The 18,237-nt window shown below is 44.0% G+C and overlaps 2 protein-coding genes and 1 gene segment (V, D, J or C); all 3 read right to left on the reverse strand.

The window, feature by feature from the left end:
• Nucleotides 1-18,237, reverse strand: part of LOC114670549 (immunoglobulin lambda-1 light chain-like) — a 349,019-nt gene that overhangs the window by 167,073 nt on the left and 163,709 nt on the right. The window lies entirely within an intron of this gene.
• Nucleotides 1-18,237, reverse strand: part of LOC106996055 (immunoglobulin lambda-1 light chain-like) — an 801,838-nt gene that overhangs the window by 148,317 nt on the left and 635,284 nt on the right. The window lies entirely within an intron of this gene.
• Nucleotides 4,340-4,945, reverse strand: LOC144331916 (immunoglobulin lambda variable 4-3-like). The segment is given in 2 exon segments: nt 4,340-4,662; nt 4,793-4,945. Coding segments are annotated over 2 exon segments (369 nt in total).

Below are 18,237 nucleotides of genomic sequence, written 5' to 3' on the forward strand. Positions count from 1 at the left end.
TGTTGACCCATATGCACATCAGGGATCGGGCATCCTCAACACCGTCTGTCCCTGGTGTCTATGCACATGTACATCCTCTGGGACTCCTCACTGAGGGATGTCACTCAAACCATCTGTGGGCACAGTACAGCAGACTGAGGAGGAAGTAATGAGTACCCAGCTTCCTCCGTCTGTTTCTCTGGTCAGAAGATCAGACTCCATCTTTGAAGGCCTGTGTTAACAGTCACCTTCTTCAAGTTTGGCCACTTGACCATTGTCCCATACCATCCTCGCCTGTGCTTTGTCCTGGGACAGGCTCAGCTGGGCTGTGGACCTTCCAGGAGCCTGGCCATGGATTTGGACTGGGCTCTGCTGAGAGATCCTCGATAACACCTCAGCAGCAGATGAACCTCAAACCCATCATCTTCCTCCTCCAGCTCCTCTCTGGGTTCTGCAGACTGACTTAGTCCCATCTTGGTCATTTAATTAGGATGTGGTTCTGTGCCTCTAGGATTGTGTGAATGATTTTCATCACCATAGTTTGGCCATTTGGGGAGCCACAACTCATGTGGATTCATCACACAGTCTAGTCTATTTCACATCTGGTGCTGCTCTTCATATGCCATATGCCAACCCTGCAATAAACTAGAAATTGACATGCTCAACTTTTCTTTCTCATCAGTGTTTTATATAAACACATAGAAAGCATCAGAAACCCAGGCCTGATGAGAAACCAACTTTAGGTTACTTGGTCTCTGTGAGGCTCTTAGGATCATGGCCTCTGCACAGGACATGACCGCTGGAGGGTGGGGGGTTTCTGATCCCCCCAGGCAGGCGTATTCTATCACTGAGCCCAGGGTAGCCCCTTGGTCAGAGCTGAGGCAGGTGAGAATCTGCTTCCCTCTGGAGAGCATCCTTTCAAGGAGGCTGGGGATGCCCATACAGTTCAGGGCCCCAAATGCCCCACGACACCCACCTGAGGCTTCCCTTAGCCCAGGAGCTGCCCCCTGAATCAAAGTCTTCCTGGAGCTGGAGGAGAGGTAGAGGGAGGAGGGGCTAGGTGTCTCTGGAAGCACCCAGGACAGAGGGCTCAGCTCCATAGGACACTGCTGCACAGGAAGGGACGAGGCCCTGAGAGTGGCAGGAGGCTCAAGGCAGCCATCCTGGGTGAAGGACTCAGGCCCTGGGAGTCCTGTCTCCTCACACTGTGCCCCCCTCCTAGAGCACCTCCACCTCGGGGCATCTCCCAGGGAATCCCAGACCTGCGGGAGCTGCCCAGGCTGACACCAGGGCCCAGACGCCTGCAGCTGCACTTGCCAGGTGAGGTCCTCACTGTGCCTGGGTTCCTGTTTGTGTCCGTAGGTGATGCTGTGGGAGTCTGAACCTCAGAACATGAACACCGCAGCCCCAGATGACAGTATACTACAACAGACTTCCAAACCAAGGACTAATTCTTAGACATGTAGGACCCCAGGCTGGCCTCCCTGTTAGGTTCCTACTGGGCGGCCTCAGCCTCTCTTCTGGCTGCAGCTGAGCTGCCCCGTGCTGGTGAAGAAGATGGAGCCCAGGACTTCCCTTCTCTAAGTGACCCCAGAACACCTGTCACCTGGGAGGGTGAGGTGGGAGGGTCCAGCCTCAGTCTATGCCACATGTGAACTCCTCTGGCCCTTATGGCTCAGCACAGAGAGGTGGCGTATATGGTTGCAGGGAGGTGGGGCAGGTACATTTCTTGTAACTGAGTCTCAGGTTGAAATGCTCTTCTCTGTTCTGTGGTTTTTAGTCACAGAATACAGAGTGCAGGATAAACTATAGATCTTCTGTGAAAAACGTTTAAGTCCAGAGAAATGCAGTCATACCTTACATGTACTCCTGCTTCCCATATGTGTATGGAAGATGAGACTGATTTTCTCATCCCGATAAGAACAGCTGCATTGTAACTGGGAGCCGCTAAACCTCAGTTGTGTACTTAAACCATCGTCACTGTCGTTGTCATTGTATTTTTTCTATTACCGTTATTTTCACTTCCTAACATACTGATCCATGTTTGTGATGGGAGGTAGCACTAGCGTTTTTTGTTTTAATGAAATTTAAGACTTCCTGGACAATGTCGAATTGCAGCAGTGAAGGCAGGAGTCCTTGTTTTGCTTCTGATCTTAGTGGGGAGACGTTCACTGTTTCACCATTTACTGTGAGGTTCACTGTGGATATTGATAAAGGCCCTGCCTTAATCATATTGTGAAACGTTCCTTCCATTTCTAGTTTGCTAAAGTGTTTTTTATCTTGAAAGTGTGGTGAGGTTTGTCAAATGCTTCTGCATTTACTGGGATGATCATATGCTTTTTCCTGTCGCTCTATTGATATTGTTTATTACATTGATCCATTTGCTTATGTAGAACCATTCTTGCAGTCCTAAGATAAATTTGGTGTTTTCATGCCATGAGTTCTCTTTATCGTGCAGTTAGATTTGGTAATCTTTTGTTCTGTTAAGAAATTTTCCATGCTTATTCTTCAGGAATATTAGCCTATAGTTTTCTGTATTATAGTATCCTTGTTTGTCTGTGCTGTGAGGCTAAGGCTGGCCTCTAGAATGTGTTAGGAAGTGTCCTCCCAGTCTATTTTAGGATGAGATTGACTATGGTTGGTATTTTTTCCTCCTTAAATCTCTAGTAGAATTAGAAGTGAGGGCCTCTGGCCCTGGGCTGTGTTTTAAGAAAAATTGTGAATTGCTGATTTAATCTCTTTATTTCTTGATTTAATTTATTTCTTCTTTAGACTGGTAATTTGTGTTTTTCTATCAATGTGTCAATTTCTCCTAGAGTTAGCATATAATTGCTTACAGTGTTCTTGTATCATTATCTTAATCCCCATAAAGTTGGTTTTATTGTGCCAAATTTTCAATTTTTCTTATTTGTGTCTTCTCTCTTATCTTCTTAGTCGGTTTACATAGCAGCTTGTTAATTTTTTTTGGTTCTTTTCCAAGTAGGAGTTTCTCATGCCTTTTGTATTGTTTATATTTTTTTCTTCTCTATTTCTTTGATCTCTGGTCTAATAATCCTTACTTGCTTCCGTCTGTGGTCTTTGTTTTGTTTTCTTTTGTCTTTCTTGTTCCATGAGCTGTAAAGTTGGGTTGATTAGAGAGAGGAGGAGGAGCATTGCTTCATCTAAAACCAAGGCATGCTGAGAAGAATGGAACACAGGCCTTGCTCTTCCCCCAGTTTACTGCACTTACCTGATATTTGTCTTATTTCTCCAAACCTCTACTCTGCTCATCAAACCTAAATTTAAAGTCCTAAATTTTAAGTCCTAAATTTAAAGAGTACAGGAGAAATATACTCTTAGAATCATATGTTTAAGTGGTTCTTCATCACCAAATTTTATTAATTTGACTGTTACGTGATTTGGGGTTGTTTGCTTCATGATTCTTGCACTTCAGTTTTGTTGAACTTCTTGGATATACCAGTTTTTGTGTTTTTCCAAATGTGTAACACATTTGACCATTATTTATTCAAATATTCTTTTCTACTCACCCATTTCTTTTCTATTCCATTGATGTCAATTATACATACTTTAGGTTGTTGTATTTAAATTTTTTTTTTTTTAGGCCAGGTGCAGTGGCTCACCCCTGTAATCTCAACATTTTGGGAGGCTGAGACTGGAGGATTGCTTGAGCCTAGGAGTTTGAGACAAGCCTAGGCAACATAAGGAGACCCCGTCTCTACAAAAAAAAAAAACACAAAAATTAGCTGGGCATGGTGGTGCACGCCAGTATTCACAGCTACTTGGGAGGCTGAGCTGGGAGGATCACTTGGGTCTGGGAAGTCAAGGCAGCAGTGAGCCATGACTGCACCACTGCCCTCCAGCCTGAATGACAGATTGAGACCCTATATTAGAGACAGGAACTTGCTGTGTTGCCCAGGCTGGAGTCCTAGCATCTTGGAGATTATTATTTTTATATGTTAAAAAATACAAAAATTGAACTCTCATAAATGGTGGGTGACAGGTCAAGATCCATGTCCTTTCTTGGGGCAGAGCCTGGTGATGGAGCAAGGGCACAATGAGACACTGGGACACGGTCCTCTCATCCTAGCCACTCTGTCAGGGTCCTTTTCCTGCCTGGGCTGCTCTAGTCTCTCCCAGCATAGTCCCCACAGGCTGTTGTAGAGGAAACAGAAAGATGAGTTTTCAAAATGGCCTCCATCATGGCCTGCATCTGCCTCTGCCTAGGAGTGTCTTGGGGGAGGAAAGTCAGAGGTCTCGGGGTACTGGAGAGGAACCCAGGGCTGCTGACTCTGAGTCTCTGAGGAGAAAGGGGAGGTGGGAGGTTTTGGCCTCACTTCCCCTTCATCTGTGTCACTGTGGCTCAACCGTCCTGGCCATCAATCGTGTGGCACTCTCCACAGTAATACTCAGCCTCGTCGTCAGACTGGAGGTTGGAGATGGTGAGGTAGCGGTCAGCCCCAGAGCTGGAGCCCAAGAAGCGATCGGGGATCCCATCCCCCTTGCTCTGGGTGCCATCACTGTTAACCTTCATTATATACCGGGGAGACCTCCCCGGTCTCTGTTGATACCAGAAAATAAAGTAGTTGCTGTGCTCACTGCTCAGGGTGCAGGTGAGCTTGACAGAGGCTCCCAACGAGGCAGATGCAGACGGGGGCTGAGTCAGCACAGGCAGAGCACAGAGACCTGAAAACATAGAATTTCATGAATGATGCTGAATGCACAGGAGAACTGGAAAGAATGCCCCTGAGGACTGGAGTTATAATGGGAAAATAGCAGGGAAGGGGTTTCCCTGAGTTCCCTGGGATGTTCTGACCTGTGGAGAAAATGAAGGGCAGGAGGTAGAAGGAGACCCAGGCCATGGTTGGAGGGACCTCCAGGAGCTCTGCTCGAGGCTGCCCAGTGGCACCTGGACACTGTGAGCTCCTGTCTTATCCTCTTCTTGAAGCTCAAGAAGGGAGGAGCTTTGAATGCAAATCTGCTCTCCACTTTCCAGCATATCTGAGCTACTGTCTGAGCTCTGAGTCTGAGGACTTCATGTTGGCAATTTCTCAAGGTCAGAAGAAGGGCCAGGTGGGTGTCATGAGTGGAGCATGAATTTTACCCAATAGAAGGGGCCTCAAAGGAAGCATCAGTCATGCCCTTTACACTTGAGCCTACCAGGGAAGTCATTAGGGTCCCCAAAACAGGGCCCCCAGTGCCCTCTAGTGCACGCAGGAGGAATGCCATCCTCCATGTATCGGGAGCTCAAGCAGAATGAGTGCTTTGAGGTATTAGTATGTGCCAGGCCCTTTGGAGAGTGTTTTACAGGCGCCACCTCAACCACACATTCACAATAGCCCCACAGCAAGCATACACTTAAGACACAACCTCTCCTTTAGTGTACTGATGGGAGAAGCAACATCAGGAGGTTACAAGATTTATTAAATCCTCCCAGAGAGTACTGAGTGGAGTCAGGATTTCATCCATCCTGACCTTCCACTCCTCCCTGCCCTGTCTCCTACCCCATGTCCCATCTTCTTCTCTTCCCTCATCCAGGACCCTGGACCCACTCATCACAGCTCTACATTTATTAATCAGGTGCCCTGTCCTCTGAGTTCGTTGGACACAGGTATGGATGCTCCCTCTGCTCCCTTCATGGCAAGTGACAGAGGAGCGTGTGTTAACGGTGACATCGGGGACATCCAGATGTGTGGTCATGCTCCTCATGCCAGGCTCCTCTCCAGGCAAGTTAGGATTAGGATTCCATTTCTAACAAGGTGAAGGGTATTGAATTTGGACAACTGTCACATTAGATACTGAAGCATTTTAACCTTAATAAATATGAGTGGCGGGAGAATATTTCCTACCTAATATCTTAGAGACATGTATGGCATTTCAGCCTAGAACTACTAAGGATGTGATGAAATGAATTCATTAACAAAACACTGGTTCATTAGAAATAGAAATAATGTATGAAGCCCAAGGTCTCCGTGGGTACAGACAGACGCCTCCACACATTGCACTTTGGAGTTTGGTGTAAAGAGAGAAGTGAGATAAGATGAGGCCACGTGACACCAATATGCCTGCTCCTGTAGTTGGCTGAGCATGTCACTGCAGCTCTGCCAAGCCCTTTCCAACCAATGCTTCCACTCCTCCTGTCACTTGACACCTCAGAGTCTCCACATTGTTTCCTGCTGATCACTCAGGCAGGTCAGTTCTGACACCCTTGCTTGTGGGTCCTGATACAGGATTGGATGTAACTTGCTAAGACCACTCTGGGAAAATACACCTTCATAAAAATGATTGATGCTTGTGAGTTAGGCAAAATCCCTTTATAGTGTCCAGGCGCTGTGATGCATGTTACTCCCCCAGTTGCTTCTCTAGAGCTGGCCTTGCTTGTGACTTCCTGGTTCTGTGAGAAGGCACCCAGTTCCACAGAAACTGTCAAGATGATCTGCACAAATTTGGCAATCAGTTTATGATCTGTGACTGTTCACAGTAGGCGGTGTAGAGACCTGAATGGGCAGATGGGGATTGCTGGCCAATAGAGCAGTGCTGGTGCCATGGAGGAGAAGAGGCCCTGGGGGCAGAAAGCAGGGTCACCTCACACTGTTTACTCCAGGTTATTCCGTTGAGGCACAAGGGGGCGTTTAATGAGCTCTCAGGATGGCAAGTCCATGGCAGAGCTGAGCTAGGCTTAGGACAACCAAAAACTGTCCCTGGGGGAGAGAAGCTGATAAGCTTAGTGTCCTAGGAACACTTGGTCAGGGAGGCAGCTGCACTGAGCCCCATGCACTGAAGAAAGGGGATCTTGCCTCATAGTCTGGCTGGGAGTCCATGAGAGAAACTCTTACCCACATGTCAGAGATTTGCTTACTCTGGTGATGGTCAGAGAGCATGGGTGGATCCTGGACATTCGGGGAATATTTTCAGCTGGTGGCTAATATAACTCATTACCCACCCTGGTTTGATTCCTCTGGAACCAGCGTGGGCATCTACTTGGGACAACTGGGAAGGTGAAGGAGTCCCTCTTTAGAAAGCAGGGGATGAGTCTCCCATGTCAGCATGAAAAGGATGAGAAGGACAACCAGAAAAGATGTCCCTCAAGATGGATGAGAGAGAAGTCATTTTTCAGAGGGCCTGGGGTCCTTCTGGTGTATCGGGTAGTGCCCCACCTAAGAGGTTGGTGGTGCATATCCCACCTGCAGAGCCCCAAGGAGAGGCCTGAGCCATGGCAGACACACTGTTACGAATTTGAATTGCAGTCCCCTCAAATTCGTATAATGAGGTCCTCACTGCCAGGACCTCAGAGTGGGATTTTATATCAAAATAGGGTGATTACAGTTGAAATTAGTTAAGAAGAGGTCATACTGCAGTAGAGTACGTACCCAATCCAACACGACTAATGTCCTTATGAAAAGGGGAAACTGTGATGCAGACACGCACATGAGGAATACTCCATATGAATGTGAGGCAGAGAATAGTGTAATTCACCTCCATTCCAGGGAACAGCAAACACCTCAGCAGCCAGCAGAAGCTGGGAGAGGCATGGAACAGATTCTCCAGTGCTCAAAAGGAGCCAACCCTGTAGACGCTTGCATCTTAGATTCTAACATCATCTGCAGAATAGTGAGAAAATAAATGTGTTCTTTCAGCCACAGGGCTGTGCTACTTTGCTATGGCAGCCCTGGCAAAAGAATACATTCATCCCTAGGATCTCTGTGTTCAGGGCACCTCCTGTAGGGCTGGGCTCCTCGCAGATGCTTTGGTCTCTATTATCACAATCCCCTGGCGAGGAGCCTTCCAATCCTGTGTTTTCTTCCCCTAAAGTGTCTGAATTTTTTTTTTCAAGGAGCCTGTCCCAGCCCTCTAGGCAGCAAACAGTGTCTCCAGTGACCTTAGACCCATCCCTCCCATATCTTATCCCTCTGGGTGCTGGTGGAATCTCTAATCAGACTCACAGGCCACTCTCCAGCTTCTGCCGGTCAGCAGAAGAATGAGGCCCTGGGCAGGGAGAGATGGCCAAGGATCCCTGGGCCAGAAAACCTTAAACACCCTTCACACGAATTCAGCTGCCCCTTCCCAGCCCGTGACTACATCACTCTCTCGTGGATGAAGTTGTAGCCCCTGGTTCTGCAAACCCCTTTGCTTTCCTCTCTGGTTGATGTCACATTGAAACAGTTTCCGAGACATTGGAAAAGGTCGCAGTAAAATGGCCAGGGATGCTCTCCTCAGCCCCTAGAACTCGATTTTAAGTCACTTAAGTCTTTCTTGTCCCTAAACTTCTCGAACTCTCTGCACTGCAGTTTCTCCATCTGAGGTCCAATTTCTATGAGTGACATCAGCAATAATTGCTGCCAACTCATGAGCAGCTAGGGTGTGTCAGGCTCTGTGTTAAACAACACTGTAAATATGATCATTAAACTCCTGCAGTATTTTTAGGAAAGAACTTGCTTTCTGTTTCCAACTGATTTCTGCACACACCAGCTCATCTTCACCTTCTGTCAGGAGTGGAAGCAGCTCGAGGTCTTCACTGGATGCTGATGCCCACTGTTGAACTTTACAGACATCAGAAGCATGACCCAAATAAACCTTTGCTTCTTTACAAATGACCCAACTTCAGATATTCTTTTTTAGCAAAAAGGACTGAGAGACATTAGTGAAGGAGAAATAAGTCACTTGTGCTTCTCAGAAGGTGCGTTATGTCAGTGTTTCTGCTGTGCATGAGTGAGGAGGGTGCATAGGAGCTAAGCCACCCAAAGTGTGTTCCTTGGAGGACCAGCATCGATCAACCTCAACTGGAGGCTACTGGCCATGGAGAACCTGGGGCTCCACTCAAACCTGCAAAGGCTGCACCTACAGCTTAACCAAACCCTGTATGGTTTGTGTACCCATTGAAATTTCATGTGCTCTGGTCTCAGCCACAATGGAAAATCTCACTTCCTCTGCCTTTGACAACAAGGTCTTATCTCCCTGATGTGCTCCCTAGGCCACCTGGGTTTGGTGGTTAACTGTCCTGCCCTCATTTAACTGAGCTTGATTCAGGTGCTACATGCTGTCATGATGCACAAGAGAGTTTTAAGAACAGACGTTTTTACAGTCCACGTGGGTGATATGTTGGGAGGAGACGATGCCCCAGTGAGTTGTCCAGAGAGAAACAGATGGTTCATGTCATTTGCCTTGTTTCCATTCAGCTCCAGTTATTCCGGACTTTGTTTATTTCTCAGACATGTTGAGCCATCTTCCGTGTTCAAGCATCTATGAGTTTTTTAGTGAAACTGTTTCTGTGTGTGACTCACCTCCTCATCCAATACCTACCTAAATCCTCATTATCCTTTCAGATGTCTGTACTTATCACTTGCCAAGGAAGTGGTCTCCCACCACCAAGTCTCTGACACAAAATTACAATCTTTTAGCATTTATGGCTAAGTATCTTCACGGTTGGACATGACATATTCAGTTTGCACGAAGTAGCACCCCATCCAATAGCACCACAAATCGTGCCTTTTATGATGCTTTAACAGGAATGGGAAAACAGCAGGAAGTCATGTCTGCTTACATGAAAACATTTGATGTGACTGTTGAAATAATCATGTGGTTTTATCCTTTGTTTTAATATGGATCATTAAAATAATTAATTTCCATAGGTTAAAAATCCCTTGAATTTTGAGAATGAATACTAGTTAGTTATGGTGTTTAATCCTTTTTATATTTTGCTAGTATTTTGTTGAAGTGTGGTGGTTTTGCATCTATTTTCATAGAGGCTATTGGGCTCCAGTTCACTTTTCATGTCTTTCTTTTGTTTTTGTTATCAGCATACTTCTGGCCTCATAGAATGAGCTGCTCATGTTCCCCTTTCTTATATTTTTGGAAAAGTTTATAAATAATTATTATTAATTTCTTAAACAGTTCATAAAATTCATCAATGAATCCCTTCATGCCCGGGCTGTTCTTTGTGGGAGGTTTCAATGACTAATTTAAACTCTTGTTATAGTATTCATCAGGCTTTCTATACCTCCTTGAGTCAGTTTAGTAGTTGTTATGTTTTTAGGAATTTTTTCTTTTCATCTATTTTTGGCAGGCAGCTTTTCACAGTGTTCTCATATAATACGTTTTATTTTTCAATATCAGTGTTCAGAGGATGATATCATTTGTTTATTCCTTCCATATCTCATGCTGAAAGATGAACTCCACTATAGGAGGTGGGGCTAGCAGGAGGTGTTTGGGTCATGAGGGCAGACCCTTCATGATTGGCTTGCTGCTGTCCTCATAATAACGAATGAATTCTAACCATTAGTTTAAACAAGATCTGGTTGTTTTAAAAGAGTGTGGCACTGCCCCACTCTTTCTTCTTTCTCTCTCTCTCTCTTTTCCTTCCTTCCTTCCTTTTCTTTCTGCTTGCTTGCTTGCTTCCTTCCTCCTTTCCTCCCTCCATCCCTCACTCTGTCCCTCCCTCCGTCGTCCCTCCCTCCGTCGTCCCTCCCTCCATCCCTGCCTCCCTCCCTCCCTCTTTCCCTCCCTCCCTTTTCCTCTCCTTTCCTCTTCTCTCCTCTTGTCTCCTCTCTTCTCTCCCCTCCCCTTCTCTCTCTCTCTTTCTTTTTCTTTCTTTCTTTCTTTCTTTCTCTTTTTCTCCTTCCTTCCTTCCTCTTTCCTTTTGCTTCCCTCCTTCCTTCCTTCCCTTTTTTGCTTCCTTCTTTCTTTCTTTCTTTTCTCCTTCCTTCCTCTTCCTTTCCTTTTGCTTCCCTCCTTCCTTCCTTCCCTTTTTTGCTTTTCTTTCTTTCTTTCTTTCTTTCTTTCTTTCTTTCTTTCTTTCTTTCTTTCTCTCTCTTTCTTTCTTTCTTTCTCTTTCTTTCTTCTTTCTTTCTTTCTTTCTTTCTTTCTTTCTTTCTTTCTTTCTTTCTTTCTTTCTTTCTTTTCTTTCTTTCTTTTTCCCCTCCCTCCCTGTCTTCCTTTCCTTTCCTTTCCTTTCCTTTCCTTTCCTTTCCTTTCCTTTCCTTCTTTCTCTCTTTCTTTCTTTTTTTGCTTCTCTTGCCATGTGACATGCCTGGTTTCACTTTACTTTCCACCATTTTTGTAAGCTTCCTGAGGGCCTGACCAGAAGTAGATGCTGGCACCATACTTCCTATACAGCCTGCAGAACAGTGATCCAGTTAAACCTCTTTTCCTTATAAATTACCCACCCTCAGGGACATCTTTATAGCAATGCCATAAAGATGCTATAAAAATGCAGGAATGTAAGAACACAGAAAATTGGTACCAGAAGTAGGTTGTTGATGTAAGGATAACGCAAATGTGAAAGCAGCTTTGGAACTGGGTAAAAAGTATAGGTTTGAAGAGTTTAGAGGGCTCAGAAGAAGTCAGACAGATGAGGGAAAGTTTGGAGCTTCCTGGAGACTGGTCCGCTGGTTGTGACCAAGATGCTGATAGCTATATGGACAGTGAAGTCCAGGCTGATGAGGTCTCAGATGGAATGAGGTAGTTACTGGGAACTAGAGCAAAGTTCACCTTTGTGATGCCTTAGCAAAAAGCTTGGCTGAATTGTTTTCGTGACCTAGAGATCTGTGGAAGTTTGAAATTTAATTACTGCCCCACTAGGTTTAGGACTTGTGTGGGGTCTGTTCTTTTGGCTGTTTTCTCTCTTTTGGAATGGTAATGTTAACCCAAGGCCTGTACCCACACTGTATCTTAGATGTAAATAACTTGTTTAGAGTCTACAGACACGCAGATGAGAGGAGATTAGTCTCAGATGAGACTTAGGTTGTTAAACTTGATGCTGAAACAAGTTAGAACTTTGGGGGATTATTGAGAAGGGATTATTGCATTTCACAATGTGAGAAAGACATGAGATTTGGTGGGCCAGGGGTGGAATTATATACTTTTAATATTTGTCCCATCCAAATCTTAAGCTGAAATGTTACTGCCAGTGTTGAGGTGGGCCTAGTGAGAGGTGTTTTGGTCATGGGGCCACGTGGATCATTCGTGAATAAATTGGTGCTGTCCTCATGACAATGAGTGAGTTCTTGCTCCCAGTTCACGCGAGACTGTTTAAAAGAGCGTGGCACTTTCCACCTCTCTCTCTCTCACTCCTACTCTCACCACGTGACATGCCTGCTCTCATTCACATTCCACCATAATTGTAAGCTTCCTGAGTCTCTCACCAGCAGCAGATGCTGGCACCGGATTTCCTGTACAGCCTGCATAACCATGAGACAGTTAAACCTCTTTTCTTTATGAATTACCCAGCCTCAGGTACTTCTTTATAGCAATATGAGAGTGAAGTAACACAAAGAATATACTTTATAGATTTTCTATTTTTTTAAGGTACTCATTTTTTTTGCAGGTTCTACCCTGGAGAATGTTCCGTATGTACTTGAGATGATTATATATTCTGCTGTGTTGGATGGACAGTTCTCTTGTTGTCTATTAAGTCTAGTTGTTTTGTAGTGTAATTTAAGTCTTTTATATCTATGTTTATTTACCATTTCTATATGTTTTTATGTAGTTCCTATACCTGATGTTTTTGTTTTTTTTATTCAGATTCACATCTTTAATATCATTTTCTTTCTATCTGAGAAGCGTTCTTTATTATTTCCTATAGTGTGTGTCTGCGAGTCATGAATACTGCAAGTACATTTTTGGTTAAAACCATTTTATTTTGCCTTCCTTCTGAAAGATATTTTCACCAAGTCAATAATTCAGAATTGACAGTTTTTTTTAATTTAAAGAACATGTTTTACTGATACATTATAATTATACAAGTTTATGGGGTACACGTGCTATTTTGATGCATGAATACAATATGTAAGGATCAAATCAGTGTTTAGGATATCCATCACTTTGAACATTTGTCATTTCTATGTTGGGAATATTTCAAATCTTCTATATATTTTGAAATATACAATAAATTACATTAACTATGGCCACTTTACTGTGTAATATCCAACACTAGATCTTATTGCTTTTATGTAACTGTATGTTTGTTTCCATTGACCAACTACTCCTCATCCCCCCAACCTCTCACCCTTCCCAGCCTCTCTGGTAACCATTAATCTACACTATACCTCCAAGAGATCAACTTTTTTTTAGCTCCCACATGAGTGAGAACATGTGACATTTGTTTTTCTGTGCCTGTCTAATTTCACTTAACATAATGATCTCCAGTTCCATCATGGTGCTGCAAAGATAAGATTTCATTCTTTTGTTTATGACTGGAAAGTATTTCATCGTGTATACATGCCACATTTTCCTTATGCATTCATCTGTTGATGAAAACAGGTTGATTCTATAGCTCTGCTATTCTGAATAGTGCTGCAATAAACGTGGGAGTGCAGGTATTCCTTAGATATACTGACATTTTTTCCTGTGATAAATACCCAGTAGTGGGATTATTGCATTCTATGATGATAGTCTATTTTTAGTGTTTCTGAAACACTATTATGTTTTTCATAATGGCTGTATTAATTTACAATTTACCTTCTCACCAACAGTGTATAACACTGCATCCTTGCCAGAATTTGTTATGTTTTGTCTTTTTGATAATAGTCATTCTCGCTGGGGTGAGATGATATCTTATTGTGATTTTGATTTGCATTGCCCTCATGATTAGTGATGTTGAGCATTTTTTAAAATACACCCTTTGGCCATTTGTATGTTTCTTTTGAGAGATGTGTATTCAAATTCTTTGACCTCTTTTCGATGGTATTATTTGGCATTATTTGGTGTTGAATTGTTTTACTTTCTTGTCTTCTTGTCTTATTCTATATATTAATCCATTGCCAGATGAACAATTTGTAAATATTTTCTCCTGTTCTACAAGTTGTCTCTTCACTTTATTTATTGTTTTCTTTGCTGTGCAGAAACTTTTAGTTTAATGTAGTCCCACTGCTGTATATTTGTTTTTGTTGCCTGTGCTCTTGAAAGCTCAGGTATAAAATCTTTGTCTACACATAAGTCTGGAAGCATTTTCCCTATGCTCCCTATGTTTTCTTCTAGTAGTTTAATAGTGTCCAGTTTCATTTAAGTCTTTAATCCAGTTGGAATTCACTTTTGTATGTGGTGAGAGATAGGGATCTATTTTAATTCTTGTGCCTATGAATATCCACTTTTCTCAGCAGCACCGAGAAGGCTGTCTTTTAACCAATGTATGTTATTGGTGCCTTTGACAAAAACCAGTTGTCTGTAAATAATGCGGATTATTTCTGTGTTCCCTATTCTGTTACATTGGTCTGTGTCTGTTTTTATACTATAAAACAGTATTGGGTTACTATATCCTTGTAGTATATTTTGAAATCAAGCAGTGTGACACCTCCAGCTTTATTCTTTTTGCTCACTATTGCTTTGGCTATTCGGGGTCTTTTGCAATTCCATACAAATCTCAGGATTGATTTTTTTTTTCTGTTTCTGTGAATAATGACATTGGTGTTTTGATAGGGATTACCCTGAATATGTACAATGCTGTGCGTTAGTAAGCTTTAAAAAGTTTTATGAATGTACCTCCACTGCCTTCTTGCTTGTATTGTTTCTAATGGGAAAGCTGCTGTCATCATTATGGTGTTCACCTGCATCAAACATGTCTTTCCTCTCTGGCTGCTTTTAAGAGCATTTCTCCATCACAGGTTTGGGTTTTTTTTTGTTCGTTTTTTGTTTTTGTTTTTTTTGCAATTTGATCATGGCGGGTGTTGATGTTTTCTTTATGTGTGTGTTTTTTGTGTCTATGTCTGTGTGTGTGGGGGTGGGTGGGTGGGGGGGTGGGTGTCTGGGTTTTGTTAAACTTTGTGAAATCATAAGTTTATAGTTTTCACCAAATTTTCCACATGCTGTTCGTTATTTCTTTAAGTGGTTTTTGTACCCTCCCTCTCCCTCCACCAATCTTGTCTCCTTTAGTTTATTTAATTATACCATTAAGGCTCCTTGAAGATGTCATGAAACTCACTGATGCTCAATATAATTTTTATCTTCTCTTTTTCAGTGCTTCATTTTGAAGAGCTTCATTGTTATATCTTCAGGTTCAGTAATCTATTATTTTGCAGCAGCTAATCTACAATTATTCTCAGACTTTTTTTTTTTTTTTTTTTTTTTTTTGAGACAGGGTCTCGGCCGGGCGCGGTGGCTCAAGCCTGTAATCCCAGCCCTTTGGGAGGCTGAGACGGGTGGATCACGAGGTCAGGAGATCCAGACCATTCCTGGCTAACACGGTGAAACCCCGTCTCTACTAAAAAGTACAAAAAACTAGCCGGGCGAGGTGGCGGGCGCCTGTAGTCCCAGCTACTCGGGAGGCTGAGTTGGGAGAATGGCCTAAACCCAGGAGGCGGAGCTTGCAGTGAGCTGAGATCGCACCACTGCACTCCAGCCTGGGCAACAGAGCGAGACTCCGTCTCAAAAAAAAAAAACAAAAAACAAACAAACAAACAAAAAAAGAGGCAGGGTCTCATTCTATCACCCAAGCCAAAATTCAGTGGCATGATCACAGGTCACTGCCATCCTGACCTGCAGAGCTCAAGCAATTCTTCCACCACTTCCTAAGTAGCTGGAACCATGGTGTGCACCACGCATCTAATTTTGTTAATTTTTGTAGAAACAGGGTCTCCCTGTGTCACCCAGGCTGGTCTCAAACTCCTAGGCTCAAATAATCCTCCCATGATGATCTCCCAAAATACTGAGATTACAGGCATGCGCCACCATGCCTGGCCCTTATTCATTTTTTTTTTTTTTTTAATTATCGCAGACATTTTAGAGGCCATTTCTGTAACTTTGATCTTTTTATGTCTTCCGTGTCTCCACTTAACATGTTCAATCAATCCCGTACCCTCTTGAGCCAGTGGAAGATAGTTTTAAGTATCGCTTTTTTATTCTTCCTACAAAGTCTATCATCTGTGCAATTTCAGGGAGACTTCGGACTGATGAACTTTTCTGCTTTTTATAGCATATATTTTCTTGCTTCTTGCAAGGAAATTTGATAGGTACTAGACATTGTGAATTTTTCCTTGTTGGATTTAGAATATACTTGCACTTCTCTATTTTGTCTTTTATTCTTGGATTTAGTATAATTACTTGGAAAGTTGCTACTTTTTTTTTTTTTTTTTTTTGAGGCGGAGTCTCGCTCTGTCGCCCAGGCTGGAGTGCAGTGGCGCGATCTCGGCTCACTGCAAGCTCCGCCTCCCGGGTTCCCGCCATTCTCCTGCCTCAGCCTCCCGAGTAGCTGGGACTACAGGCGCCGCCACCACGCCCGGCTAATTTTTTTGTATTTTTAGTGGAGACGGGGTTTCATTGTGTTAGCCAGGATGGTCTCGATCTCCTGACCTCGTGATCCGCCCGTCTCGGCCTCCCAAAGTGCTGGGATTACAGGCTTGAGCCACCGCGCCCGGCCAAGTTGCTACTTTTTAAAACTTGCTTTTCTACTTACTTAGTTGAGACCAGACCAGCCTATTGTCTAGGCTGACATTTTCCCCAGGACTGAGGCAAAGCTGTTCTGAGGATTCGACCTCATGCCCCTTAACTCAGGCCTTTCCTCTGTGACTGTAGGAACAAGCAGGATTCATATTTTGTGTGTGTGTGTGTGTGTGTGTGTGTGTGTGTGTGTGTGTGTGAGAGAGAGAGAGAGAAAGTGCTCTGTGAAGTGTTCCCACAAGTGTCTTTGGATGGTGGTTTTGTCTGAAAATGGAGTTTCCATCCACACATGTGCTCCTTGATGCTTATTAATATTTGAAGACTCCAGAGTTCTCTCTTTGTACAACTTGCTTTTCTTTGATACTCTTCTCTCCATATTGTTTTCTTGTTGCTGTTTAGTTTTTAATTTTTGGATTTCTTGGAAACTCACTCTGAGAGGGTGAATTCCATGCAGTAGGGTTCAGGTATATATTCCCAGAAAAATAAATGTGGGAGGCTCCACTGGGAATGTGTTACAATTGAGCACTCAGCAGGAGGCACTTCAAGGTCATCCTGTATTGAAGCATGGCTTTGGAATGTAGGCATCAGGCAGTCATTGCTCCCAGACCACATTCTGGAGGGGGCACATCCTTGGAAGACACGGTTCTCTGCACTCAGTGGCATTTTCCAGTGAGAAAAAGCTGTGAGAAGCCAAGGATTCCCTGTGGCTTTGGGTAGATAGTGGGTAAATGACCCCGATGTCACAGTTGCCATTACAGTGGCCTTCCCTGTTTATAGTATCATGATGCCATAACAGCTGGAGACCAAAGGTCTCAAACAATGAGGAATCCAGAGGACTAATCCAGGGCATTTTGGATCAGAGAGCTGCCTTAAGTTTGGTCATTAAACAAAATGAAATCCAGGCAACATGACTGCTCAATGGTTATCTTGCTCTGACCTACCAGTCACGTTATCTTAAGCCAATGCATACCCAGCTAAGCAACCTCAGGAGAGCTTAGTCTTGTCATCCCCAAATTTTCTCCTAACCCCCCCCACCCGCAGAGCCTGCCTGGATGACTAGAGGGAAAGGTGCCTGGGGGTCACAGATCCAGTTGAGCTGGGCTAACCCTGCTCATGACTTTGTTCACAGTCCTCCTGGGGCTTAAGAGAGTGACACAGATGGTGATGGGGTTTGTGTCTCACTTCCCTATCTGTCTGTGTCACTGTGGATGTGTTTTTTATCTCCAGAAAAACAATAATAGTCTTCAACCTGAGCCCCAGTAATGGTCAGTGTGACTGTTCCCCCTGATCAGGAACCAGAGAATCGCTCAGCGATCTCTGAGCGCAGCTTTCTATCATTATATACGATGAGCTTAGGGGTTTGGACTGACTTCTGTTGGTATCAGTGTGCATAATAGCTTTCTAAGTCCTCTCCATGGCAGGTGATCCTGGCTGTCTGTCCCAAAGCTGCAGACACTTCAGGCAGCTGAGTCAGCTCAGAGAAGGCCACAAAACCTGCAAGCAAGGACGGGAGAGAAGAGTCTGAAGATGAGGGTCTCATTCTCAGAGTGCCACACCCTGCATCACTGCCTGTGATGAGCTGAAAGTCAGGGCCAGGCTGTTCCCTGGTCCTGTGGGGGTTAAACCCTGGGAAGCAGCACCTGTGCAGAGAGTGAGTAGGGTGAGCAGGAAAGGGGATCCAAGCCGTGGTGGAGATGCCTCAGAGTTCTACCTCTGAGCGCACACCTGAGAAGGGAGTCTCTAGGTCTCTCATATCATAAGAAGGGGTGACTCATTATACAAACCTACTTCCTTATCTTATTGTCTAGTTAGGTGTCTCTCCACTAAGGGATGGATGCAAATCTCTTCTCCATTTCCCAGTGTGTCTTTCTGAGCTTCTGTGTGGGCCCTGAG

The sequence above is a fragment of the Macaca mulatta genome, chromosome 10 (assembly GCF_049350105.2).
Source record: "Macaca mulatta isolate MMU2019108-1 chromosome 10, T2T-MMU8v2.0, whole genome shotgun sequence".
NCBI lineage: Eukaryota > Metazoa > Chordata > Mammalia > Primates > Cercopithecidae > Macaca > Macaca mulatta.